Raw genomic sequence first — 26,423 nt, forward strand, 5'->3', positions numbered from 1 at the left:
CTAGTCCAAGGCTGCGCCTGCGCAGTGCCCTCCTGCACCCGCCTCGCGCCGCGACCTGACGCGCCTCTTCCTCGCCGCCGGCTGCCGTTTCCCCTCCCGCCGCCAAGATGCCGCGGATCATGATCAAGGGGGGCGTGTGGCGAAACACGGAGGTAGGTGGCGCAGCTCCCCTCGCCCCCCCCCGCCCCGAGCGCCGCCGTCCCTTCGCTCTCCGGAGGCCCCTCTGAGGCGAGCGGGAGGAGAGCAGTGCGCCTGCGCCAAGTGGCCTACGGCGCCTGCGCACCAGCAGCGCGCTCTCTGTCTCTGCGTAGGAGGCGATGGCGCCTAATAAATGTTTTAAAAAAAGATTTTTTAAAAAGAAGGAAGCAATGCCAAGGTTGCGAGAGGCACAGTCTTATCCGATCAATAAATAATAATACATGTTAGTGTCTGTAGCAGCCTCCCACCCACTTGTTCTCCTCTTGCTGTGAATCCTCCTGGGGAGTTGGAGCTGGCACGCCCCCCCCCTTGGAACTTAGCGCCCCAGAATGAAAAGTTTCTATTTGGGCTTTGCGGGCAAGACTTTCCCTTTGTTGGATTTTGCTTTCCATTGTTTTGTTTGGATGCCTGCCCTTCACCCTGGGGTCCTGGAGTGCTTGGTAGCAATTTAAAATGTCTTTGTCAAAAGGTAGAAAGAACTGGGTGGGGATGGCTGGGGATCAGCTTTTAAGGCATGTGCCAGGTATAGTGAACGTTTGGCTTTTCGGGTGTTGCTGAACTGCAACTCCCATCACCCCGGGCTGGTGATCAGGCTTGTTGCAGCTGACAGCAGTTGCAGTTCAACATCTGGGCAGCCAAAGGTTCCCATGTCTGATATACAGGATGGCACTATTGCCTTTTAAACCTCTCCATACCCAGAATGAAAAGCTGTTACATGAAGTCCTCTAGCTGGGGAGAAATAGTGTGTGTACATCCTAAACGTGGAGAAGGAACTGGCAAGCCACTCTAGTATTTTGCCAAGAAAACTCCATGGACATAAAAAAGGAGAAGCTTTGAGAAGAAAGTGAGAGTTTCCAAGGCATGCTTTGGTTCATGGCGTCACGGAGAGTCAAACATGACTAAGACGACTAAACAACAACATCCTAAACAAGCCCCATATTTGTAGGCACAGATAAGTGCATGAAACTTCTGCTTGTGGTTGTAGTCATAGTAAGTAGGCTATGGCACTTAGGGGACATTTAAAACACAACTTTCTATTCTTCCTATGCTTTAGTCAGTTTTGCAGGCTTTGACATACTAAAACCATGTGTGCAGTTCCTGGACGCACTGTCATTAGTCTTCAATAAAACCCCCCAAATACTGGAGTTTATCTTATCTTTAGCTGTTTGTGCAGTGTTGTGATGGAATTCTCGTACTCAACCTGAGTGAGGTGTGCCTACTCCAGTAGCAGCAGTAAAGGTTTTTCCCCTGGGATGCATTCTTTTAGCATCATTGTTGGGATGAAAAAAGCTTGCCTTGCCTTGCCTTTTTTTGCATAGGGTATTGTGGTAATGACTAATACACTTTTATTCTCTTTTCGTTTTAAGGATGAAATTCTTAAAGCAGCTGTAATGAAATATGGCAAAAACCAATGGTCTCGTATTGCCTCTTTACTACACAGAAAATCAGCAAAGCAGTGCAAAGCCAGATGGTAGGTACCAGAAAATAACCTATGGGGGAATTTTGATACGTTGTTATTGGGAAACTTCATCAGAGTTTATCAAGTCAAGGCAGGTGAAGTGGGGACTACATATTGTCTGTGTCAGAAATTCCTGCGCAATACTCTTCTGCAATCAAAATAAGTAAATTTGTGTACAGTAATTGTTTCTGTGCAGAGAAGGATCGCACAAATATATCCAGAGGCTAAGTGAAATCCAAGTGAGATAAATTTTCCTGCATTAATAATGATTCATGCTTTACATTTAGCTGCTTACATTCTTTGATATTCTTCTTACAAGATTGGCTTTTTTAAGTTGTGTATTTTGTAAGATGGAGCTTACAGAGTTCAGCTACATTATCAAACAAATTTCAAGTGGAACTTTCCAGCTCATATTATAGTTTGGGGGAGAGTAAGCACAAGTATGTAATGTGTTGTCAGGTGTATCCTAATTTTGTCATATCTTTCCGTCCCTCCCTCTGATGCCCTCTTGCTTCTCTGCCTCCGAAAGGCTGGCACAGCTGTTTATTGCAGCAGCCCTGGCTATAAGCTCTGCAGGTGAATGGTGCCACTGGGAGGCACCTCTCTTTTGGGTGGTGGGGCAGCAACTCAGAGCCAGGGACAGCAGCGGCAGCTGCCCAGAGGACTCTCAAGGAGAGGGGAGAGAAAAGGATGCTGAGGTAATACTCCACTAGGGAGGGTGTTCGAAAAAGTGTGTGAGGCTGCCAGGTCTGCAGGCAAGGGGTGACATAACTGGACTCCTGAGCCCCACAGGGGTGCTGCAGAAAGAATGTACCATATTTTTCGCTCCATAAGACGCACTTTTTTCCTCCTAAAAAGTAAGGGGAAATGTCTGTGCGTCTTATGGAGCGAATGCACTGCACGGCAAAGGGATCCCTCGGCTGCTGCTGCAGTCGCGAGCTGAGGGATGCCTCCGCAGCCGGAGCCATGGCTCCCGTCCGCCTCTCCTCTCGCCTTGCTGGAAAGCAAGGAAAGCACCTGTCCTGGTGTCTCCCCCTCCTCTTCTTGCTCTGGCATCGCCGTGCTTTACAGCGAGGCGGGAGGAGGGATGGGCAAACAAAGCGAGAGCTGCGCAAAGCGGGACAGAAGCCATGTAAGCGGCTCTTGCTTTGCTTGCTTTAAAGCGAGAGTCCCTTACATGCCCTGTGCAGAATATTTTTTTTCTTGTTTTCCTCCTCTAAAAACTAGGTCTTATGGCCAGGTGCGTCTTATGGAGCAAAAAAATACGGGTAGTTGGTTAAGGGAGCCGTGGACTCAAAAAGGTTGGAAACCTCTGGCTTAGGGCATTTTTTAATTTGCCTGGGCCATATTAGTTTTTCAGTGTAGATTACAGTTCATACTTTGAAAGTAGCCTATATATTACCTTTATGGATACAGTAATTATGAGAAAAAAGTTGGCAAAATTGGGACTGTTTTCATTTTCTTTATGTATCTATATACTATAGAAGATTCAAGAAAGGCTATGTGAAATCCTCTGTGGAGCTAATTTATAGGTGTTTAATCATGTTAACAGTATCTTGAAAAAATTCTCATTTTTATTATTTTGAACAAGGTATGAGTGGCTGGACCCAAGTATCAAGAAAACAGAATGGTCCCGAGAAGAAGAGGAGAAGTTGTTGCATTTGGCCAAACTTATGCCAACTCAGTGGAGGACAATCGCACCAATTATTGGGAGAACAGCTGCCCAGTGCTTGGAACACTATGAATTTCTCCTGTGAGTAATTCTGCTCTATAATGAAGTTAGTTTTTGATATTGAGAGACCTAGTTACAGAACTAACTCAGGATTTCAGAAGAAAGCTTTTAGGTGTTTAAGAGTTGTTGTTTGCATCCAGAGACAATTGAGGAGTGTCCCTTGGGGGGTGAAGTCAAACGGTTAGAGGCTTGCTGTGGCTGTAGAGACTGTTACAGGAGAGACATTTTTTGTTGCAGCTGGGGCAGATGAAGGTGTCCTGTTGTGCTGCTGCAGATGCACCATAGTGTGTGTGCTCTCTGCACTCCTCCAGCAGTCATTCCTCATCTGGTCACTGCTGTAGATGCATGACTTGACTTTCTGTCTCCAGACACTCTGATAATCTGCAAGGGATTCCCTAATAATAATAATAATAATAATAATAATAATAATAATAAATTTTATTTATATCCCGCCCTCCCCAGCCGAAGCTGGGCTCAGGGCGGCTAACAACAATCAAAATAGTCCGACATTCTAAAAACATTCATTATAAAATTAATTAAATCAAATTAAGATCAAATTAATGGCAACCATCAAGCAAAATTCTGTGCAGATTGCCGATTGCCAGAGGAGGGGGTCAGGCTGCGCCCTGACCAAAGGCCTGGTGGAACAACTCTGTCTTGCAGGCCCTGCGGAAGGATGTCAGGTCCTGCAGGGCCCTGGTCTCTTGTGACAAGAGCGTTCCACCAGATTGGAGCCGCGGCCGAGAAGGCCCTGGCTCTAGTTGAGGCCAGCCTAACCTCTCTGTGGCCTGGGATCTTTAGGATGTTTTTATTTGCAGACCGTAAATTTCTCTGTGGGACATACCAGGAGAGGCGGTCCCGTAGGTACGAGGGTCCTAGGCCGTATAGGGCTTTAAAGGTTAAAACCAGCACCTTAAACCTGATCCTGTACTCCACCGGGAGCCAGTGCAGCTGGAATAATACCGGATGGATATGATCTCGCAGCGAGGACCCCATAAGGAGTCTCGCCGCGGCATTCTGCACCTGCTGGAGTTTCTGGGTCAGTCTCAAGGGCAGCCCCACGTAGAGCGAGTTACAATAATCCAGTCTGGAGGTGACCGTCGCGTGGATCACAGTGGCTAGGTCAGGGCGAGAGAGATAAGGAGCCAACTGCTTAGCTTGGCGGAGATGAAAAAATGTAGCCAGCCTTCATGTCATGTTTGCAGACATCTTTGGTCTGTCAGCGGGCCTGGTACTGGAAGCCAGCTCCCCGTGGAGCATGTCCTTGGGGATCCTGCCATCTTCTATTCTGTGTACAGCATCAAACACAAATATGGGCAGCAAACTCAAAATGACAGCTGTGGGGCATGACCTATTGCTGCCATCTCTTAAAAAGCAGAAAAAGATAGGGCATCACAAAATGCCTGTCCCATCAATGAAGTAAGAAAGTGACTGTATCAGTCACCTGCACACTCACAAACTCTTTGCACCTCTCTTCTGTTCAGAACAGATGGAAAGATGGGTGTTCAGTCCTGGCATCCATGAAATGTGAACATGTTTAAGGAGGTCGTGCTCAGTATAGGAGTGGGTGGGTGAGCAGGAACTGTATTCTGGATTTTTGAGGGGATGTTTACTGAGGCTTTTCGGTTGTGCCATAGGAAGTACTGGTGGGCACCATGTTGATAGCTCCTGATTTTCTTTGTGTTGGTTGTATTGGCTTTGGTTTGTATCCAACTAAGTCATACTGAGAGGAGAACCGCTGATATCAATAGATATGGATAACTTAAGTCCATTCAATGTCTTATATTGGTATATATTTGCTTCATATTTTTGCACTTGTTCTACATGTTATCTTTTCAGGGATAAGGCTGCTCAAAGAGACAATGAGGAAGAAACTGCTGATGATCCTCGAAAACTTAAACCCGGAGAAATTGACCCAAACCCAGAAACCAAGCCAGCCAGACCAGACCCTATTGATATGGATGAGGGTATGCTTAAAACAGTTTTTATGAATTTGTCCCCACTCCATCCTTTGACACGTTCATTATATAGCACAATTCTTTCCTTTTGTTACTTTCCTTCATTAGCCCATCAATTGCTTTATGGTTTCAGTCAGCTATTGCAAGGCTGAAGAATCTTCCCCCAAGCACAGAATTCTGTTAGCATACATCACATTATTTGTCTCTCACAAACAGAGACACGCCATGTACACATGAATAGAGCTTGGCTTGTGTTTCATCTTTGCAAAGAAAAAGAATTCCCCTTTTCTAGCTCACAGGCTAAAGCTGCACAGAGATATAAAACATCATGGCCATATCACTCGTGTGTGCTGAGAAAGCATTCCTTTTCAGAGATGAAATGTAGCAAGCCAACCATTTGTTTCATTTCCGCTTCTTGGGGAATGAAGTAAACTGGCCTTACAGGAAGAGATATTTGACTGCATGGCTAGTTCACTGCAGAGTGAAACTTGGGAAAAGGGCATGGCCAAGTGATAAAGGGCAAGTCTTAAAGAGAGTGCTGAGGGGCATGTAAAGAGGTATTGCAGACTGGATTAGGTCTGCAGGCTGGAGGTTTTTCCAAAGGATCCCCCTTAAAGTTCTGCCTGGAAATTAATTAATTAACTTTGAAGCGACTCCAGTTTGATAGGAAGAAATAAATTTTATTGCTATCATGTTAAAGAAAAAGTCATAATATACAAACTATTGGTGGACCTGGGATCTGTTAGCATACAGATTTTCCCACTTCTGAGAAGCATTTCATTCTTACCTATTTCATAGAGCAAGGTGTAAATGAGAGTGTGTGAACTGTGTACATTCCTTTTGCAGATGAACTCGAGATGCTTTCTGAAGCTAGAGCTCGGTTGGCTAACACTCAGGGAAAGAAAGCCAAAAGGAAAGCAAGAGAGAAGCAGCTGGAAGAAGCTAGGTATTACTTGACTCAGCTAAAACTGTTAATTGGCAGAGCTCCAGTCGAGGCAGGACGCTTCTCCAAGGGATGGAATAGCTGTCTTGTCATAAGATAGCAGCAGAATGGTTAATTCTACTCCTTGCAACCCCTAATTGATTTGCACAAACACTGTCAGATTCTGCATCTCTCCCTAAGATGATAAGTCATGCTTGGCACATGGTTTGTTTTCTATCTGTTGGAGTCTAATGTTGGGAAAATAAATAAATATTGGGCTAAGATTGAGATGGGATCTCGAATCTCAATGCAGTGCTCCTGTGTTTCCCACCTATTTTCCTCTTCCCTTTTATTAATGACCCAAGTCACTAGGTTTTATTGATGCTGCTAGTTGCCTGTTCTAAGTATTAAAATGACTATAAATAATAAACTGTAAGCAGCTCAAATGCTGAGCTTTGATGGGTGAAATCCAGGTTCAATTCAGCATTGGCGATGAAGCTCAATGTATGGTTTGGTGCAAGTAAATATTTCTCAATCTGACCAGTCTTGCAGAGTTGCGAGGATAAAAGCCTGAAGTGTAAGATTTGGATTCAGATGTAAGAAATAAACAAGAAGCTGTTTTAATTGCTTGCAAACCATGCACCTTTCTTAATAATTTCTGAATTTTCAGGCATTCTTTATGAGAAGTCCAGAAACTCAGGATGATTTGTTAAATTGACAGATTTGGAGTTCAAGAAAGATTCTTCTCTTCCTCCGCCCCCGCTCTGCAATCTGGCAGCAGCAGAAGTAAAATCAAGCAGATCCTTGAAACTTTGTGTTAAAGCCTTTTGAGACTTTGATCTCATGACTCAAAACTGATGTCTCGTGTGGACTGTATGGACTGCAAACATTTTACACAGTATGGACTGCAAACATTTTACACAGTACACCACAGTTAATGCTTCCTCTAGAAGTGGCCTATTTTTCAAAGCTAATAACAGCTGTTCAGATTTGTGTTAATCTATCACACCTTTGCAGGCGCCTTGCTGCCCTCCAGAAGAGGAGAGAACTTCGAGCTGCAGGGATTGAGATCCAGAAGAAAAGAAAGAAGAAAAGGGGAGTAGACTACAATGCAGAAATCCCATTTGAGAAGAAACCTGCTGCAGGTTTTTATGACACATCAGAAGAAAACTACCAAGCCCTGGATGCAGATTTTAGGAAGTTAAGGCAACAAGACTTGGATGGGGAGCTGAGATCGTAAGTTGGTTCTTGACTGAAAAGTTACGTTTAAATGGGGCAAAAGGGGCACAGAGCAAAGTCTTGTATAATGTTGCCAACAGTATGTGCTATGACACATTCCATCCATTTGTGTACTGTTGCTTATCTTTACTTTTTGTGAATTCTTACAAGACTTAGCATTTGAATGTCTTAGCTTTTTTAATAGGTAACCCGAGTTTCTAACTATTGTTTTTGTGGAATGAAAATCATTAAAATATCTAGCTTTTCTCTGTTGGCTGTTTGAAAACTTAAGTTGGAGCTGGTAAAGGAAGACACTTTGGTGGCTTGGACAGTAATATTGTTCTGTTCCTAATTTTTTTTATTGTTCTGCTCCCATTTCCCCTTTAATTTAGGAATTGTTGTCATGCAACAAAATCCAAATCTTGCATCAAGAATATTTTAAATGTAGCACAGAATTATTGGTTCTAAACTTAGGCATTATTGTATAATTCACACAGATCTGTTCCTTATCTCTGAGAGTGGTACAGCAAAAAGTCATGTTTCTTTAACTGATGGGCATATGTCATCTCCTTTTTACCATCTAAAGATTCCTAGAGGTCCTCTATCTGCAGTCCTATTTGTGATGGCTGTTGGACCATTAACTATATTGATTTGAGACAATATTGGTGTTACTGGAGTCTCTGTTGGTAAAAAGAAGAAGTAAGATTTAATTTTAAATAAGTGAGGTGACATAGCCTTGACAACTAATCCTAAAACCTCACAGAAGGAATCTGATTAACGTGTATTTTTAAGGCTTGCAAGAATGACATGATAGAGGTCTCTAGGATAAATGGTAAGGATAATTATGAAAGACCAAATTTAATCAATAAATTAAGTATTCTTGGACAGATACACCAAGATTTTTTTTTGTCATGGCTGGTATCCTGCTGAGTTAAACGTGGGATAGACGGTAGAGCCATTGAAATCAGTGCACTTTTGTAACTTCAGTCAATGGAATTCAGTGTGTCTACCTTGAGTATAGCTAACAATATTACCCTTTATTAGACATCTTATGAAATAATTTATCAAGGTGCTGTACAATAGAAAGGAATAAAAATGTAATAAAAGCATAACTTCAGAGACAATAAAATGCTACAAGCAGCAGAGTACTGGTTGTTTTCTGTGCTTCAGAGGCCCAACTGGCCTCAGCCACAAGTCTGGCATGTAATGTTATCGGTTGCATCCTGTGGATCACTTTCAGCAGGCATCCTCATTTTGGCTTTCAGGTGTCCAGAAGGCTTTTTATGCCAACAAGCTTTTCAAGTTGTTTAAAATCTTCTTGAGAAACCAGCCATTTTAATGATGGATCTTTATTGATTCTAAAAGTTTTTATTTTGTTATTCACCACCCTGATGCCACTTTTCTCTTCAAATTAATACAGTTGTCTTGCAAATAACAACAAAACTTTATATTCATCTGTCAATATGATGTGACTTTAAAAACCTCCACTTGTGCAATAGATAAAGCACCCCACGCCTTTCTGAACTATTTATTGAATTATTAATCATTGGTACTTAATTGAGGCACTTCTGTTTTAATAGGGAAAAGGAAGGAAGAGAGCGAAAGAAAGATAGGCAACAGCTGAAACGGAAAAAAGAGTCTGATTTACCTTCAGCAATTCTTCAGACTAGTGGTGTGTCAGAATTCACAAAAAAAAGAAGCAAGCTGGTGCTTCCAGCTCCTCAGGTAAGTTGCTTGTTCCTGTCACCGCCTTGTGATTTGTTTAAGTCACTGCAGATGCATGTGATGTGCCCAAATCATGAGGCTTTCCAGAAACTAAGGCTCAAATGTGCACATATAATCTGCATTCCCCCCTCCCGATGCATGTTGCCCATGGACTCCTCCTTTTTAGCCCCCTTTTCATATCCCAGATTTGCAGTGCGAGAGTCTCTCAGGGTAGCTTTATATCCATTCATTTGCATATTCTCCTTGGAAGCACCATCCTTTTTAGCACTATTTCATTGTGCCAGACACATCGTATTGCAGGAAACGCTTTTAGCACTGCAAAACTAGCAAAGGTTGTACCACTTTCCCCAGTTAAGTTGGAGGGAAAATGATGTAGGCTTGACCAGTTGAAGCAACTGCCTTTTTCCTGTTGGTATATTGACTAAGGGCAGTCCCTATGGCACTGTTTTAACAGCTAGTGTTTCTGAAGTTAAGACAACTTTTCATTGTTGGGTATTTCTCAGTTTATTAGGAATCCTGTCATATTCATTGCGATGTATGGATTTATCTCCTCTTCTTAAGATTTCAGATACAGAACTTGAAGAAGTAGTTAAAGTTGGCCAAGCAAGTGAGATTGCACGTCAAACAGCAGAGGAATCTGGGATCACAAACTCGGCATCCAGCACACTCCTGTCAGAATACAATGTTACCAACAATAGCATTGCTCTTAGAACACCTAAAACGCCGGCAGCACAGGACAGGATCCTACAGGTAAAGCCTAAATATGGTTTCATTTTAACATTGCACTGGTATCCTTTGCAGCTTCGTATTTTATTTGTAGTTAAGTGAAGTAAGCAATCAGTCTTCCACCTCTGCTCCATTGTGTTGCATGGCTTGTGGGGAATGGGGAGCTACCAGCCCCTGCTTGGAACATAGCTTGCGGGTGGCTGCATAGCAGGAAGAGTAGATGGCAGGTGAAGCTCAAAGATAGACTTTTGTTTCAACCGGAACAAGCCATCCTTTCTCCTACCTGCAAGAGGAACAAAGCCCAGGATGTCAGTGGAAGACATTTTTATCAGTCCATTATACTAGATATTCAGTATGACTAAATGGAATTTGTATTCTTGACTTGAAAGAAGCAAAATACTAACTTTTCATCCAATTTTGTTAGTTGATATTTGAGCAACATTTGGTTCCTTTTTGAAAATTGCACCTTGACTCACTGGATTGGTATTGGTGGTTTGTGGGTAATTGCAGAAGGAAAAAAGTGGTTTATTTTTCCTCCTACCCATCAATAGGTAGTATCTTTTGACATTGGAATATCTTTCTATATACATAAAAATTTAAGGCTGTCATTTTACATTTAGAGCATTTGCAGTGCCTCATCACCATCCTGTGTTTGCATGCAGTCATGGGGGAGGGGAGCAAAATAGAAGGCAGGTCACACAACACGGGTGTCTATGGCATGAGAGGGAGAAGGGGGGGAAGGGGCAGTATAAAACAACAGCAGAAGATTGAACAAAGCAGGTATGAAGTATTTGAGGGCTCTGCCTTGTTTATCGCTCTTGTAAGGTAGCTGAGGAATGGGAGAAGTTTTCAGTATAGTGAGAACGAAGGGGGAAAGTGGCTCTTTTAAACAACAGCAGAGATTTCAGTAATGTGAGGATGAAGGAAAACGTATTGGAAGAGAAAGATTTGGGAGGTTACCACAGGAGTGGTTTGTTTATAAGAGTGCTGTGCAAAAGGATGCAGGGAGGAGGCATGGACATGGGAGCAAAGGTGAAAATGGGTGCAAAGCATGGCTGTAGAATAGAAGAGAGAAATAACTTTGGGAATGGGTTGGGAAGGTGAAAAGTGAGCTTAGTGGTTTCATGGAGTGGGAAGGGGAAGCTCCAGGGAGTTAATGTGGGGGGAATGGCAGGGGGCAGCAAGTGGAGCAAGCAGGAGTGCAGCCCCTACTATATATATATATTATATATATATATACATTATATATATATAATGTATATGTATATATATTTATATATATATTTGTAGAATTTTAGTTTGGAAAATGATTCTATCTATCTATCTATCTACTATCTTATTATGCAGGAAGCCCAGAATTTGATGGCTCTTACAAATGTTGATACCCCCTTGAAAGGTGGTCTGAATACCCCTCTCCATGAGAGTGACTTCACTGGAGTAACACCTCAGAGGCAAGTTGTTCAGACGCCAAATACAGTGCTTTCCACACCCTTCAGGTAAGTCATCTACCTGAGCTGTTGGGGAAGGGCAAAGATACATTTGAGCTTTCTTTTACTTTAATAAGGGTGTGTGTGTGTGTGTGTGTGTGTGTGTGTGTGTATGTATTGGACACCAGATTTCCCAGGTTCCTCTCCCATGATGAATTGCTGAAAATAAATTCCAAATCCAAAACAGGGACTTGTAGGCTGGTAGTCTTTAAACAGTTAAAGATGAGCACAAAAATTGGAGCAAATATTTTTTTTCTAGGACACCTTCCCATGGAGCTGAAGGGCTGACTCCTCATAGTGGAATGACTCCTAAGCCGGTAGTAGGTGTGACTCCAGGGAGAACTCCCTTGCGTGATAAACTAAATATTAATCCTGAGGAGGGAATGGCGGATTACAGTGATCCATCCTATACAAAACATATGGTAAGTAAGTAGGAAATTATTTTCATTTCCACAATTTTATCCATTGCATTTCACAGGTGGGGGCTCTCAGGAATGATGATGGATCCATCCACCCCCATTATGTCTTCCAAAAACAAATAGGAATTCATTTGAATCTTTACAAACATAATTACGGGCACTGACTAGATTTCCTGGTTTTTTTACAATTTTTTTTAAAAGCGTCGATGCTCTAGTTTTGATTAGAGTAGTGACAAGCAAAGGGGATACATTTTAACTGTTTCTTTTTCCTTGCACCCATTTTCCTAATCTTAAATCCCCACCACCACCAAGCTACTTTGGGAGTTGGCAACATTGCCGGGGGCTGGAGGTGGGAGAACAAATTCCTCAGCTCACTTTTACAGAGTAGATTATATAAGTATTCTCTAATTTAAGGAAGTGCATTTGGAGTTAAGAATATGCACTTGATCACATCAAGGCAAGCAGTTGTGGCTTTTTGTGGGTGCACACGTTTGTAGACATCATTTGGGCAGCAGCTCAAGTTCTGTGATTGCAGCCACTGTGGTCACAGAAATAGACGGGAGCAATCACAGTGATCGCCCTCAAATCCCAAAGTGACTTGTTGACGATTGCCTGTCACGACCTTTCATGGCTTTTGAGAATTGAGTCATTTCATAACTCTGAGCCCAGTGTGAAAGGAAGGACACAAAGCTGGTCCATAAGTAGTTGAAATCATCAGGCAGGCTTAAAAATAAAATGACTGCTTGCTTTATTGCTGTTTTTAGGAAAGTGAACATTTAGTGTATTAAATTACTTTAACATCCAACAGGAAAGAGAATCCCGTGAAAATTTGCGTCTCGGACTTATGGGTCTTCCTGCTCCAAAGAATGACTTTGAGATTGTCCTACCTGAAAATGCGGAAAAGGAACTCGAAGATCATAATGCAGATGATACATATATAGAGGATGCAGCTGATGCAGATGCTCGCAAGCAGGTAGAATGAATTATTAGATTTATAAAGCAGTGTAACATACTGTGTCCTTCTCCCATGAACTTCACCTAATTCATGTCTTAAATATCTTTCTAGAGTATTCGAGAAATGGAGCGTATAAAGGCACTAAAGCGGATGCACAAAGCAGTTCAGAAAGATTTGCCAAGACCCTCTGAGGTAAGTTGTTCCTAATTCTGAAGAAGATGAAATAAGTTTAAAGCTGAGGGGAGGGAATGCTATCAGTAAAATGGTGAATAATAAATATTTGTAAGCTGCAGTATCAGTATTAGTAACTGGAGGCCTGGAGCTAAGTCTGTCCCCTAAGAAGTGGGGAAAATGCCATTTAAGACTCGTGGATTTGCTGGCCAGTAGGAAGTGTAGGTCAGGGCACTGGTCCACCAGCTGGTTGCTGGCCAAGCTGTTATAATGCTAAATGACATTATTTTCTGATTTTGTCAAATTCTGTGGATTTAATGTGTGTCTTGGCACTCTAAAGCACCTCTTGATGTAATGCAACAGTTGATTATCACATATATAGTGTTACATGACTAGCAGCAGTGGCTGCTCTTAAAAGGCTGGCTTTTTGTTTTTGTTTTTTTGGATTAGGTAAATGAAACAATCCTGAGACCCTTAAATGTAGAGCCACCTCTAACAGATTTACAGAAGAGTGAAGAGCTGATTAAGAAAGAGATGATTACCATGCTTCATTTTGACCTTGTGCATCACCCTTACGGAGAACTCCCAGGAGGCAAAAAGGGGAAAGTCCCAGGGTTTGGACCCGGTAGCACAGAACACTTATCTTATCTTGAACACAATCCTTATGAGAAATACTCAAAGGAAGACATCAAAAAGGTATATATATATCCTATTTCTCTGCATTGTTTATGCTCTCTGCCTACCATAGTACTACATTTTGCAAGGTTTAAACTTTCTAATTCTATTCTTTCTTACGCTGATTGGAAAATTTCTAAAACTTTCTTTTGGGAGTGCTTTGGGAGTACTGATGGTGTTTCAGTAAGCTTCTCTCTGCTTAACACCCAGATTTACGATAGGACATCACTGAATGGCAATTAGAATCTTTTTAGATGAAATTTATGAATTATATTCTGGTGGTTTACAGCAATCATTACCAGTCTTTTTAAACCCAGGGCCCACTATAATTCCAACTTGAAAAATGGGATCACATTTTAGTTTTTTTTTTAGCATATGTGTGCCTCTTCCTTCCTCTTCCTTTTTTGGGGAAAATCCACGCTTCAGATATTTTTTCTAAGGAACCTTGAGAACAGTAGTTGTGTGTCTGGGGGTAGAGATCTCTAACAGAGAATTCTTAGCACAGGCACAAAGCTACAATTCCCAGAGATTTAGGGGATAAGCAGTTACAGTTCAAAATATATAGAACCAATATAAATTTGTGGTGTGTGTTGATCATACTTACATCCCACTCTTCCTCCAAGTAGTGTACATGGTTCTTTTCATCTTTCATTTTAGTTAGGCAAAGAGCAAGTGATTGCTCCAAGGTCACTCAGTGAGCTTCATGGTCAAGTCTCCTTGATCCTAGTCCAACATTTTAGCCACTGTGCTATGCTGACTCTGTCTAAACATGTTCTCACTTTCCCTCCAATCTCTCTATTTCTCTTTATTAGAAAAGAGGGAACTAAAAAACTATGTGGTGTGGTGCATCTGATGTTATACCTCTCTGCCCAAGACCCAGTAGATCACAAGCACCTGATATTTAGCCTGGTAGTTACAGTTTGAGTTCTCCATAATTAATTCACATTTACATTTAACACAGCTAAAAATGGGGGAGAAGATTGGTAGTGACAGACAAGCTGCCCAAAATGTAGCTGTATCTATCATTACTGATCTTTCCCTGCAATGTGCAGTGACAAGACCATGTTTATTGCGTACGAGGGACTGAGTGCATTCCTACTTCACTGGGGTGAGGCTTTACAGAAATAACTGGCACCCTAAATGAATAGTGCATATCTTAGAATATGTTCCCAGAATACCTACACATAAAATTCCACAATCCGGATTTAAGGTGGCTTTATGTAATTGCCTTGTAGTGTAGATCCACATGGATTATGAACTCTTTACTCCCTACTCTGAGTATAAAATAATGTAAGTTCTACAGAACAAATGCTTAAAGTTGAACAGAGTTCTACAGAACATTCTTTCATCTTCCTCACATTGGCCCACGATTCCAAAATGTTTTGAATCCGTTTGGACTAGATGACCCTTGAGGTCCCTTCCAACTTTACAATTCTATGAACCAGTTCTAAGACCAGAATCATATAGGTTGGTGCTGTTATGTGGGAAGTGTCTTTATGAATACACACATGGACTGCTTACTTAAACAACAACAAAATGAATTAGAAGGGGTGTTGTGTGTATACTCATTTTGTATACTCATTTGAGTACCTTGGTTCTCAAACTTAATCTTCACCCGGAAGTCTGTTCCAAAACCAAAGAATTCCAAAACCAAGGTGCGCTTTCCCATAGAAAGTAATGCAAAACGGATTGATCCGTTCCAGACTTTTAAAAACAACCTCTAAAACAGCAATTTAACATGAATTTTACTATCTAATGAGACCATTGATCCGTAAAACGAAAGCAATAATCAGTGTACTGTACTATAAAATAAGTAAGTATCGTAGATGATAAAAATAAAAATATTTTTTTCTTACCTGCACTGATGATAGTCATTGTTTGGATGGGGGGCTTTTATCCATTTCCACAGTCAAAACAAATGAACTGAAAAAGCCTCAAAAACAAAAGTGCCAAACTTAATCAATTCCGGAAGTCCGTTTGACTTCCGAAATGTTTGAAAACCAAGGCGCAGCTTCTGATTGGTGCAGGTGGCCCGGAAACAATAGCCAACAGCCGCATTGAACGTTCGGCTTCCGAAAAACGTTCAAAAACCGGAACACTTCCAGGTTTTCGGCATTTGAGTACCAAGGTGTTTGAGAACCAAGGTACCACTGTGTTCTGTACAGCAAATGCAATGTGAAAACTGGGGAAAGTGCCACTGATGATTTATGTTTTGTATGTGACTGTGTAAGGTGTGTTGACACAAACAGTAGAAAATGCTGCTCTTCAAATGGAGAAGTTTGCCCTGTAAATTGTTATCTATATAGTTCAAGAACAGCAAGAAAGGTGAAGTTGTAACCAATCCCTCATTTCAACACACAGGCTGAAGAACTCCTGGCCCAAGAAATGGAAGTGGTGAAGCAAGGAATGGGCCATGGAGAGCTTTCAAGTGAAGCCTATAATCAGGTGTGGGAAGAATGTTACAGCCAGGTGTTGTTCCTTCCTGGGCAGAATCGCTACACACGAGCCAACTTGGCCAGTAAAAAAGACAGAATTGAATCCCTAGAGAAGAGACTTGAGGTTGGTATACATTTCCTTTTGAGAAACAGGCTTAATCTGACATTGTACCGTGTGTCCTGTCTTGTGTTTTATCCTTAATTTGGAAGCAGGGGCACTGCTATTTCAATGGAATTCTATAGAACTGAAAAAATAAATATTTTTTTAAGGAAAAACATCTAGTGACACTTGGCCTTAATTGGCATCATTCATATACTGGATAAATCAAGTTGAATCCAAAAACAGGAAGTGGTGCTTCTTGGTCATGCTAATGTATCCTGATACGCTCCAACATTATGCTCATCCTGTGGTTACCTAGTTCAGTTTTGTGACTAGAGGTGGGCCTCAGCTTGCCCTCCTGATAGCTGGAAGAAAGTAGTAGTTGTTCTTTCTGCCTAAGCTTCGCGGTTGGGGGATGCAGTGAATGGATTCCAGTGTTTCATATCTGTTTTGGCAAATCTGGCTTCTATGTTTGTGTGCTGAGGAGCTGGATGTTGAATGTAAATTGACAGCATACACTTTAAAAATATTTTGTCAGTTTAAAGTTGGGCAGAGCAACACAATGTTAACGTAAAATATTTATATATTCAAGTGTACAGTACAAGAAGGGGATTTCTACAAGCCCTGTGCAATACATTGTGTCACACAAGCTTAGTATCTGCACTAGTGCCATCTCAAAGTTACTTCACACTTTACATGGTGATCATCTTTGCTACATCAGTTTCACCCCAAAAGGCAAGGGAACTGTTGGGCAGATATGTGGAGCTGAATGTTTGGGGAACGTAAAGGATGGCCTGATTGACCCATCCTTGGGTATGAGTGCTGTGTGTAGAATAGAAAAGAAAGGCAACTCCTGCAGAAGAGCTGGCTCATTTTCCTGGCCAAGGAGCCTAGTTCTGTCTTAGAATGAACTTCTACTCCATGTTGGCCAGCAGAAGGCACCATTGCTCTGTGGAATACTTCAGGTGACACGGAAAGATGAACTGTCAGTCGCTTTCCTATTTACTCTTCAGCTCAATATTTTTATTGAGTGGAATGATATAGTACCTTAAATACTCTTGTTGTGCAGCCCCACCAATTAAAAGACTGATTAAAATGGTGTTTTTTCTGTTTTAAAAAGACAAAACTGTTCTGTTTATATGACTGTTTGCAGTGCCTATTATATGGATTTGGGGAGGAAATTCCATAATCTTAGCTGGATTCACTATTTGGCTAGTGTCACAAAAGACCCATCAAAAAAAGGTTGTGTGAGTGTGTGTGTATGAAATTGCTAAAATAAATACTGCATTTCATGCTGAAGTCCAGAGAAGGCTACCTATTAAAGTTTAAGTATAAGCTGTGTGAGATCATTCTTGAGAAATTCTTGAGAAATGCACAGTATACAATTTTACTTTTTCCCCCCTTTATTTCCAAAGACATACGGTTGAGTTCAGCTCGGGGTGGAGGGTGCTTGTTTGTGTGTACATTACTTTAAAGAAAAAGTAAATTGCTTGGAGACCTTAAATATAATTAATAGTAGTAGCTTCATACTTCTCCCTGCAGCCCTAGCACCATTTCTCTCACTGTTTAGGAGAATTTGGATGCAATGTTGGATGCAATGCTCGGGAAGCCTGGATTCTCCACCGTGGGAGCAGGGCCAGGGCGGGAGAGTGCTAGAGTCCTGTCTAGTCAAGTTGCTTCGAACCATTTCTAGTCTGTTACCTACAAGGCTGCTTGGACTAGTGAAACCGACCACCTGTCTCCTTGATCCTTGCCCATCCTGGCTCATAAAAGCGAGCCGGGAAGGGCTGGCAATGGACTCTGCGGGGTGGTGAATGTAAGGGAGCCTTTCCAGACCTGCTGAAAGAGGCAGTTATTAAACCGCTTCTTAGAAAAGAATCTTTGGACCCGGCTAATAGGGCCAACTATCGCCCAGTCTCAAATCTGCCATTCTTGGGCAAGGTGATTGAGTAGGTTGTTGCTGAACAACTCCAGGCATGCCTGGAGGAGGCGGACCATTTGGATCCCTTCCAGTCAGGATCCAGGCCTCATCATGGGACTGAAACTGCCTTGACCATGCTGGTCGATGATCTCCGGCGGGCTAGGGACAAAGGTGAAAGCTGTTTCCTAGATCATCTGGATCTCTCAGTGGCCTTTGATACCATTGACCATGACATCCTTCTGGACCGTCTAGAGGAGCTGGGGGCACTGTTACACAGTGGTTCCACTCCTTCCTCATAGAATCATAGAATCATAGAGTTGGAAGAGACCACAAGGGCCATGGAGTCCAACCCCCTGCCAAGCAGGAAACACCATCAGAGCACTCCTGCTTAAAGACCTCCAAAGAAGGAGACTCCACCACACTCCTTGGCAGCAAATTCCACTGTCGAACAGCTCTTACTGTCAGGAAGTTCTTCCTAATGTTTAGGTGGAATCTTCTTTCTTGTAGTTTGGATCCATTGCTCCGTGTCCACTTCTCTGGAGCAGCAGAAAACAACCTTTCTCCCTCCTCTATATGACATCCTTTTATATATTTGAACATGGCTATCATATCACCCCTTAACCTCCTCTTCTCCAGGCTAAACATGCCCAGCTCCCTTAGCCGTTCCTCATAAGGCATCATTTCCAGGCCTTTGACCATTTTGGTTGCCCTCCTCTGGACACGTTCCAGTTTGTCAGTGTCCTTCTTGAACTGTGGTGCCCAGAACTGGACACAGTACTCCAGGTGAGGTCTGACCAGAGCAGAATACAGTGGCACTATTACTTCCCTTGATCTAGATGCTATACTCCTATTGATGAGGCCCAGAATTGCATTGGCTTTTTTAGCTGCCGCGTCACACTGTTGGCTCATGTCAAGTTTGTGGTCAACCAAGACTCCTAGATCCTTTTCACATGTACTGCTCTCAAGCCAGGTGTCACCCATCTTGTATTTGTGCCTCTCATTTTTTTTGCCCAAGTGCAATACTTTACATTTCTCCCTGTTAAAATTCATCTTGTTTGTTTTGGCCCAGTTCTCTAATCTGTCAAGGTCGTTTTGAAGTGTGATCCTGTCCTCTGGGGTGTTAGCCACCCCTCCCAGTTTGGTGTCATCTGCAAATTTGATCAGGATGCCCTTGAGTCCATCATCCAAGTCGTTCCTCCTGGGCTGTATCCAGAAAGTGGTGGTGGTGATGAGTGTTCATACCCCTGGGCTCTCACTTGTGGGGTGCCTCAGGGTTCTGTCCTCTCCCCCATGCTTTTTAACATCTACATGCAGCCGCTGGGAGAAATCATCAGGGGGTTTGGGCTGGGTGTTCATCAGTATGCAGATGAAACTCAGCTCTACCTCTCTTTCAAATCAGAACCATTGAAGGCAGTGAAGGTCCTGTGTGAGTGTCTGGCGGTGGTTGGAGGATGGATGGTGGCTAACAGATTGAGGTTGAATCCTGACAAGACAGAAGTACTGTTTTGGGGGGATAGGGTGTGGGTGGGCGTGGGGGACTCTCTGGTCCTGAATGGGGCAAGTGTACCCCTGAAGGAGCAGGTGTGCAGCCTGGGAGTCATTTTGGACTCACAGCTGTCCATGGAGGCGTAGGTCAATTCTGCGTCCAGGGCAGCTGTCTACCAGCTCTATCTGGTACGCAGGCTAAGACCCTCTCTGGCCGCAGGCTGTCTGGCCAGAGTGGTGCATGCTCTAGTTCAGTGTTTCCCAACCTTGTGCCTCCAGCTGTTTTTGGACTACAATTCCCATCATCCCTTGCCACTGGTCTTGCTAGTCAGGGATGATGGGAGTTGTAGTTCAAAAACAGCTGGAGGCACAAGGTTGGGAAACACTGCGATCTCCCGCTTGGACTACTGCAATGCGCTCTAAGTGGGGCTACCTTTGAAGGTGACCCGGAAACTACAATTAATCCAGAATGCGGCAGCTAGACTGGTGACTGGGAGTGACTACCGAGATCATATAACACTGGTCCTGTAAGACCTACATTGGCTCCCAGTACGTTTCCGAGCACAATTCAAAGTGTTGGTGCTGACCTTTAAAGCCCTAAACGGCCTTGGCCCGTATACCTGAAGGAGCATCTCCACCCCCATCGTTCAACCCGGACACTGAGGTCCAGCGCCGAGGGCCTTCTGGCAGTTCCCTCGCTGCAAGAAGCCAAGTTACAGGGAACCAGGCAGAAGGCCTTCTTGGTAGTGGCTCCCATCCGGTGGAACCCCCTCCCATCAGATGTCAAGGAAATATCTCACTTTTAGAATACAGTCGAAGGCAGCCCTGTTTAGGGAAGTTTTTAATGTTTGATGTTTTCTTGTGTTTTTAATCTGTTGGGAGCGGTCCAGAGTGGGGAAACCCAGCCAGATGGGTGGGGTATAAATAAATAAATAAATAAATAAATAAATTTTGATTATTATTATTAAATTACCTATTTATTATTCTGCCCTTATTTCAGATGTAAGCTATTCAAGACATTTGATTGTATCCAACAAAGTTGTCCCTTGCATGCAACGACTTCCACTTGCACAATGGAACTTTCCTTCCCTCTCCTCTCCTCGTGAGCCCCCCTCAGTTTCTGGAGGTTTTTTCAGCTCTCTGAAGCAGAGGGGGTTCGGGGGGGTGTGCCTCTTGCGTGCAAGGGATGATTTTGTTGGATACAACCCTTTAGCTCATTCATTGAAAGGTTGACTTTAGAATACTGCATATTGGTTAAAAACTTTTTTTCTTATAGTCGGGAGGAGGTCCTTTGAAAATGTTGTTTTCTTCCATTTTAGAACTTAGAATTCAGTTTTTCTACAAACATTACAAGAGAAATTCAATACTACTGATTGACCGTGTCCAAATATTTTTATTTTTATTATGATAGGTTTTATCATATCAGTTGCATGCTTTACCTTATAAATATTCGAAACATGCATCTATAATGCCAGACAAATTGAATCAGTTACATTTAATATTCCAAATGCAGTCACTTCTCCATTCCATGCACTTTGAAATATATTTCTGCTTGGATAAGTACAGCATGCATAGGTTAGATTTGATAGGGCTTTAGTAGTGAAGAGAGAAGGAACTATTAGCATACACTTCGTAAACAAAAGGCAGTAATGTCTCGGAGTGCATTTTCGAATAGAGCATTATAAATGAAGTATTGGGACCAGCTCCTCAGTTCCCTCCCACACCCCCCATGTTAGCCCCCTGGAGCTTCCCTTTTGCATCAGCCCCCTGGACGCACACCCATTTAAACAACAGGAGACCTTTGAGCTCCCTTGTGCCCATGTAAGCTTTTAGACCTTGACTTCTATGTTGTACCTCTCTCTTTTATTTCTTGCTAAAACTATTTTTGAACAACTGCTCTCCCTTCTCACTACTCAAAGTTCTGCTATTATTTTTCTTGTCCCTTTCTGCCTCAGTGTTGTACCATCCCTGCTTTGCTCTAACCTTTCCCGTTGTGGAAACCGCCACCTATTTCCTGTAAAGTGTTGCTTCCCTTTCCCCGCTCCTCATTTTAACACCAAGGCAGGAGAGCATCTCAGTATTGAATATTGCCCTAGTCAATAAACAGCTTTTGGCTTGTACCTGTCTACACTAACACCAAAAAGCAACTTGCTCTCCCAGGCAACCTGCTTGGTGGCCCCAGGCCATTGCAAGGCTGCACCAAGGCAACTACCTAGACCAGGGGTGTCAAACTCAAATTCATCGGGGGCCGCATCAGCAGTTTGGTCACCCTCAAAGGGCCGGTTGTATCTGTAAAAACAAGTGGAGGTTTCCTGAATGCATGTAAAGTGGAGGTTTCCTGTGTAGAACGGCCGGCGCCGCTAGAGGGCAGACGTTCTCTGGCTTGTAGGCTGTCGCGCATGCGCTGAAGAGGCGGCTTTCTTGTGTAAAAAAAAAAAGCGTGAGAATAAAAGGTGAAGGCTGGCGGCCGGCGGCGGCAACACGGGCCACATGACGAGGTCTGGCGGGCCGGATTCGGCCCGCGGGCCTTGTGTTTGACACCCGTGACCTAGACAGAGGCAGTTGAGGAGCAAAAGGCAAAACTACTGTGTGGCATCAATGTAGGACTGTAATATAGAGAGACATGGATTCTTTGTGTGAGAGTGTAAAAATTTGAATGCTTCCCATCTCTCTAGGGAAGGTCTTACTGGTATGTTTTTGAAAGAATCACAAAGGTTCTGTTTCAGGGAAGAGCCTCACCTTATCTCAGACAGGAGGAGGAAATGACTGATCACAGGGAGTAAAACCTTGATACCACATTTCAGTTTCCTCTTGCTTATTCCTCTCACACTTGGAAGTATTTATTATTTTTAGATGTTTTAAAGTTTGCAGGCTGTTCAGTGTTGTGCAACACCTTTTTGCAAATGCATTTGCACCTTCCAGTGTCCCTTCCAATTCTCTGATTCCTTTAGTGTCCAGAAATTCCCTGGAGGTGCTGGGTATCTAAATGGAATAAGAAGTTGGTAAAAATGTCTTGCACTGAACTACTCAATTTTGTTCATATTTTGTCCACTGTTTAAATGAAAAGCTCTATTTAAATTGCTGCAGTTTATCACCATAAATACGGCTTGACCAGTCAGATAAGTATGAAAGTGTTTTTGTAGGGCAGGTTGCACACACAAGGCCTGTGGACAGCTGGTAGGCCTCTCCCAGTTGTTCGTGGTCCCTAGAGGAACTCTGAATATCTGTAATCTGATTTCCTTTTCTGTCTCATTGTGGAAATGACTAGGGCTGCCAAACCAGGAACAGGGGAATGCCTGCATCACTTTATCCACGATGCTCCCTGGCTTCAGTTGTGAATTTCCTGTGTCTGGAGAAGAATGCATTAGACTACCTCTCGAGGTCCCTTTCAGCTTTGATTCAGTGGTGTGGTTATCATTTCCTAAGGCTGTAGATGGTCTTAAATAAAAATTCTTCATACTGCATATTTTGCGGGAGAGGTTCTTTTAGCCATTCCCCAAGATTTCCAATGTTTCCAGTGGAAAAAGCTGTTTACAGTGATCAGGGAGTAAAGCTACAGTTGCAGCATTTAATCGACCAGTTTAAAGTGGTCAAATTATAATTAGCAAGGAGGATTCAGCAGTTAAGTGATGTGAGTGTTCCAGAACTGGAAATTTTTCCACTTCCCTTATCTGACATATTCAGTAAACAAAACTACTATGTTAATTTTACAGGCTGTGTAAATACCTCAACAGTTTTTCTAACAGCCAAAAGTAGTTGAACTGAAATATTCATAAATTTAAAAAGTAAATGGTTAAAAAGTTATATTCAGTGGTTTAGCAATTATAAATGTGATAATTAGAGAAATTCAAATATTTACTTGGAGATTTTTCTTATTGAAATACTTGTAAATATTTTGAGAGATGGCAACATAGTTGCATACATTTTGCTTACATTATTCAGATTTTATGAAACAAAATTTAGGCCCACAGCAAAACTGTTAAAATACTAATTAAGCATGCCTGAAGAGTTGTGTATGTAAGAAAACGTCCTTCTTAGAGTGAGTGATCTGAAAAAGTTAATTTAACTTTAGATTTCTCTGGTATTGTATCCATTCCAGTTGCCCAGTTTGTTTTGAATTGTATTCATTCATGATGACACTAATTTTATGAAACAATATATTTTTAAATTTTACAAAATCTGAAAAAATAGCATAGTGGAAAATGTACTATACTGTCAAAAAATTGGTGGTATATTAGTTGCAGTGTGCTGCTCCAATGAAGAATAAAAAAGGAAATATTAAATATACTCTTCTAACTGTGGCTTACCATAGTATTTTAATATCCAAATGTTATTTAATTTCTGAAATATTTAATTTTTATCAATTACTTGATATGTTTTGCACAATGCTTTCCCATAAAAATAGCCTTTAAAAAGAAGCAAGTCCATGTGCCCTTTTTATAAAGATGCTGAATTCTATACCTCTCCTGGTCCATATTTGATCATGTTTCATCAACTGGTGGCATTAAAAGGGCTTCTTTTGCAGCAGTATTCAGAAGACCGTAGGGGAGCATCCCACCCATTTGGCAAGCAACTGTATGCTAATTGCTTGCTGTGTGAAGCAGTGACATGTGGATGCAATTTCAAGCAGACTCCCAAGTAGCAGCCATTCTGTGTTGAGGGAACCTCAGCTCCCTGAATGATGTATCTAGCATTTCCTTTTTGTCTTTATGGTTTTCAGCTACCCATCCAGTGTCGTGTTCTGTTTTCCCCTTGCTGTTGTTTTGTGCCTCTGCTATCTGTTGTGTGTCACTTCTCAAACTCCTGAGAGCCTTACATCCAAACTCCTTAAATCCAAACCTGTCTCCCTAACAGATCCACCAGTGCAGGGGTAGGCAACCTAAGGCCCAGGGGCCGGGTGCGGCCCAGTCACCACCTAAATCCAGCCCACAGGCGGTCTGGGAATCAGTGTGTTTTTACATGAGTAGAATTTGTTCTTTTATTTAAAATGCACCTCTGGGTTATTTGTGGGACATAGGAATTTGTTCATATTTCCCCCCCAAAATATAGTCCAGCCCACCACATGGTCTGAGGGACGGTGGACCAGCCCACAGCTGAAGAAGGTTGCTGACCTCTGCTCCAGTGTAACAGAAAAGTCTTTGTTTATACTTTCCTGTACTGGAGGCAAAAGGTTTTATAGTGTAACATTTCTTCTGTTCCTGAATTACAGCTCCACAGCTCATGACAGAATACATTTCAGAAATGTAACTGTTAGCACAGTTTTACTCCGTGAATAATATGCAGGCTGTATGTCTTCCATAGATTAACAGAGGTCACATGACTACAGAAGCCAAGAGGGCTGCCAAGATGGAGAAAAAACTGAAGATATTGCTTGGTGGTTATCAGTCTCGAGCGATGGGGCTCATAAAGCAATTAAATGACTTGTGGGATCAAATTGAACAAGCTCATCTTGAATTGCGCACATTCGAGGAATTAAAGAAACATGAAGATGCTGCTATTCCCAGGAGATTAGAGGTAAAGTCATGAAATTCTGTTGGCCATTAGAAAGAAGGAAGGTGGCAAAAGTTGTGTTAAGTCATGTAATTTTATTAGAGGTTGCTGCATCCATTAATTAAAAAAAAGTAGAGTAGAAAATCAGCATTAAAAAAATAGTATATTACTTTAGTCCATTTTATTTAGATGATTTTGTGTTGCTTATCACCATGTCATCAGGAGTCTCCTTTTTTCTTTTTCTTTTTCTTTTTCTTTTCCTTTTCCTTTTCCTTTAAACAGTTGATCCTATCCACAGTTGCATGAGCTTCTCTAACAGAAATGTGCAGGTACACCATGGGAAAAGGCTCCTATGTGTACATTATGGGATGTGTGCTTGTGTTGCATAATCTGAGACTCCCTGCTCGTATAATAATTTGCATTCTGCTACTTCTGGTGCCTTTTTATCAGCTGACCATTTTTATTTTGCAGTGTCTAAAGGAAGATGTTCAGCGGCAACAGGAACGAGAGAAAGAACTTCAGCAGAGATTTGCAGAGTTCATGCTGGACAAGGAAGCTTTTCAGTCGAAATATTAAGTCACACATCTTGCTTAAGCCATGTTTTGTAACATTTCTCAAATGCAATAGATAGGTTTTGCCTCCTGTGTCTCAAATCAAACATAAGCAAATTGGGTCCCAAATCCATTTTGTGTTTTACGTAAGACTGAAGGCCATGCCTCTTATGAGGGAGAGGTGAATTGAAACATAGACAGAGAGGATAATTGACACGCACTAAGGGGTGCTGTCCAGGGTAGAATGTCCAGCACCTAGAATTGGTTATGTGGTGATCTTTGCTGATCACATCCACATTTTGGACCCTTTACAAACTGATATTCTGATATTAAAAGGAAAAACCAGCAGATTCTTTTAAATCACATCATTTGCTAAATTGTTATTTTACCATTGCTACGATCCACAAGAACCAAACACTTTCGTCTGTGTGCCAGCGGCTATGTACTGTGAATTTGGGGTGTAAAGCAATGTATTAAACTGTGTTTGTGTCCAGTAGCTTGAATGGAATCTGAAATTATTTGCCTGTAACACAATATTTATTTATGTAAAGAATGTGCCCTGAAAACCAAAAAGACTGGCAAGGTGAAAAATAGTCAGTTCCAAAGATTGCAAAGGGAAGAATTCACTGGGAAGCGTTCCTGCACAAGCTCTTTGTGCCATGAAAGGAAAGTGTGCAGCACAAAAGTATCACATTGCTTACTGTAGCTCCCATCCATTCCAAGGAGCCTTGCTTCCCGTGACGTGTGGTGAGTGGACTGGGGGTTTAGGCTAGTCCCCTAAATCTTCCTCTGGTGT

General features: G+C 42.2%; 1 protein-coding gene across 1 annotated transcript; it reads left to right on the plus strand.

The window, feature by feature from the left end:
- On the plus strand, positions 1 to 26,123 carry CDC5L (cell division cycle 5 like). Its single transcript, XM_028721874.2, has 16 exons — positions 1 to 152; positions 1,566 to 1,669; positions 3,249 to 3,410; positions 5,229 to 5,356; positions 6,194 to 6,293; positions 7,287 to 7,505; positions 9,068 to 9,212; positions 9,774 to 9,962; positions 11,286 to 11,434; positions 11,685 to 11,847; positions 12,653 to 12,817; positions 12,911 to 12,991; positions 13,421 to 13,666; positions 16,007 to 16,204; positions 24,888 to 25,100; positions 25,548 to 26,123. The coding sequence occupies exons 1-16, from the start codon at positions 108 to 110 to the stop codon at positions 25,650 to 25,652; spliced, it is 2,412 nt and encodes an 803-aa protein (XP_028577707.1). The 5' UTR covers positions 1 to 107; the 3' UTR covers positions 25,653 to 26,123.
- The last annotated feature ends 300 nt before the right edge of the window (positions 26,124 to 26,423 follow it).

This window comes from Podarcis muralis, chromosome 3 (genome assembly GCF_964188315.1).
Source record: "Podarcis muralis chromosome 3, rPodMur119.hap1.1, whole genome shotgun sequence".
Lineage (NCBI taxonomy): Eukaryota > Metazoa > Chordata > Lepidosauria > Squamata > Lacertidae > Podarcis > Podarcis muralis.

Excerpts from the sequence above, each read along its gene's own strand:
- CDC5L (XM_028721874.2), top strand. The coding sequence starts at position 108 with ATGCCGCGGATCATGATCAAGGGGGGCGTGTGGCGAAACACGGAG. Across the intron at positions 3,411-5,228 it reads GAACACTATGAATTTCTCCT|GGATAAGGCTGCTCAAAGAG; the intron begins GTGAGTAATTCT and ends TTATCTTTTCAG. Across the intron at positions 13,667-16,006 it reads CAAAGGAAGACATCAAAAAG|GCTGAAGAACTCCTGGCCCA; the intron begins GTATATATATAT and ends TTCAACACACAG.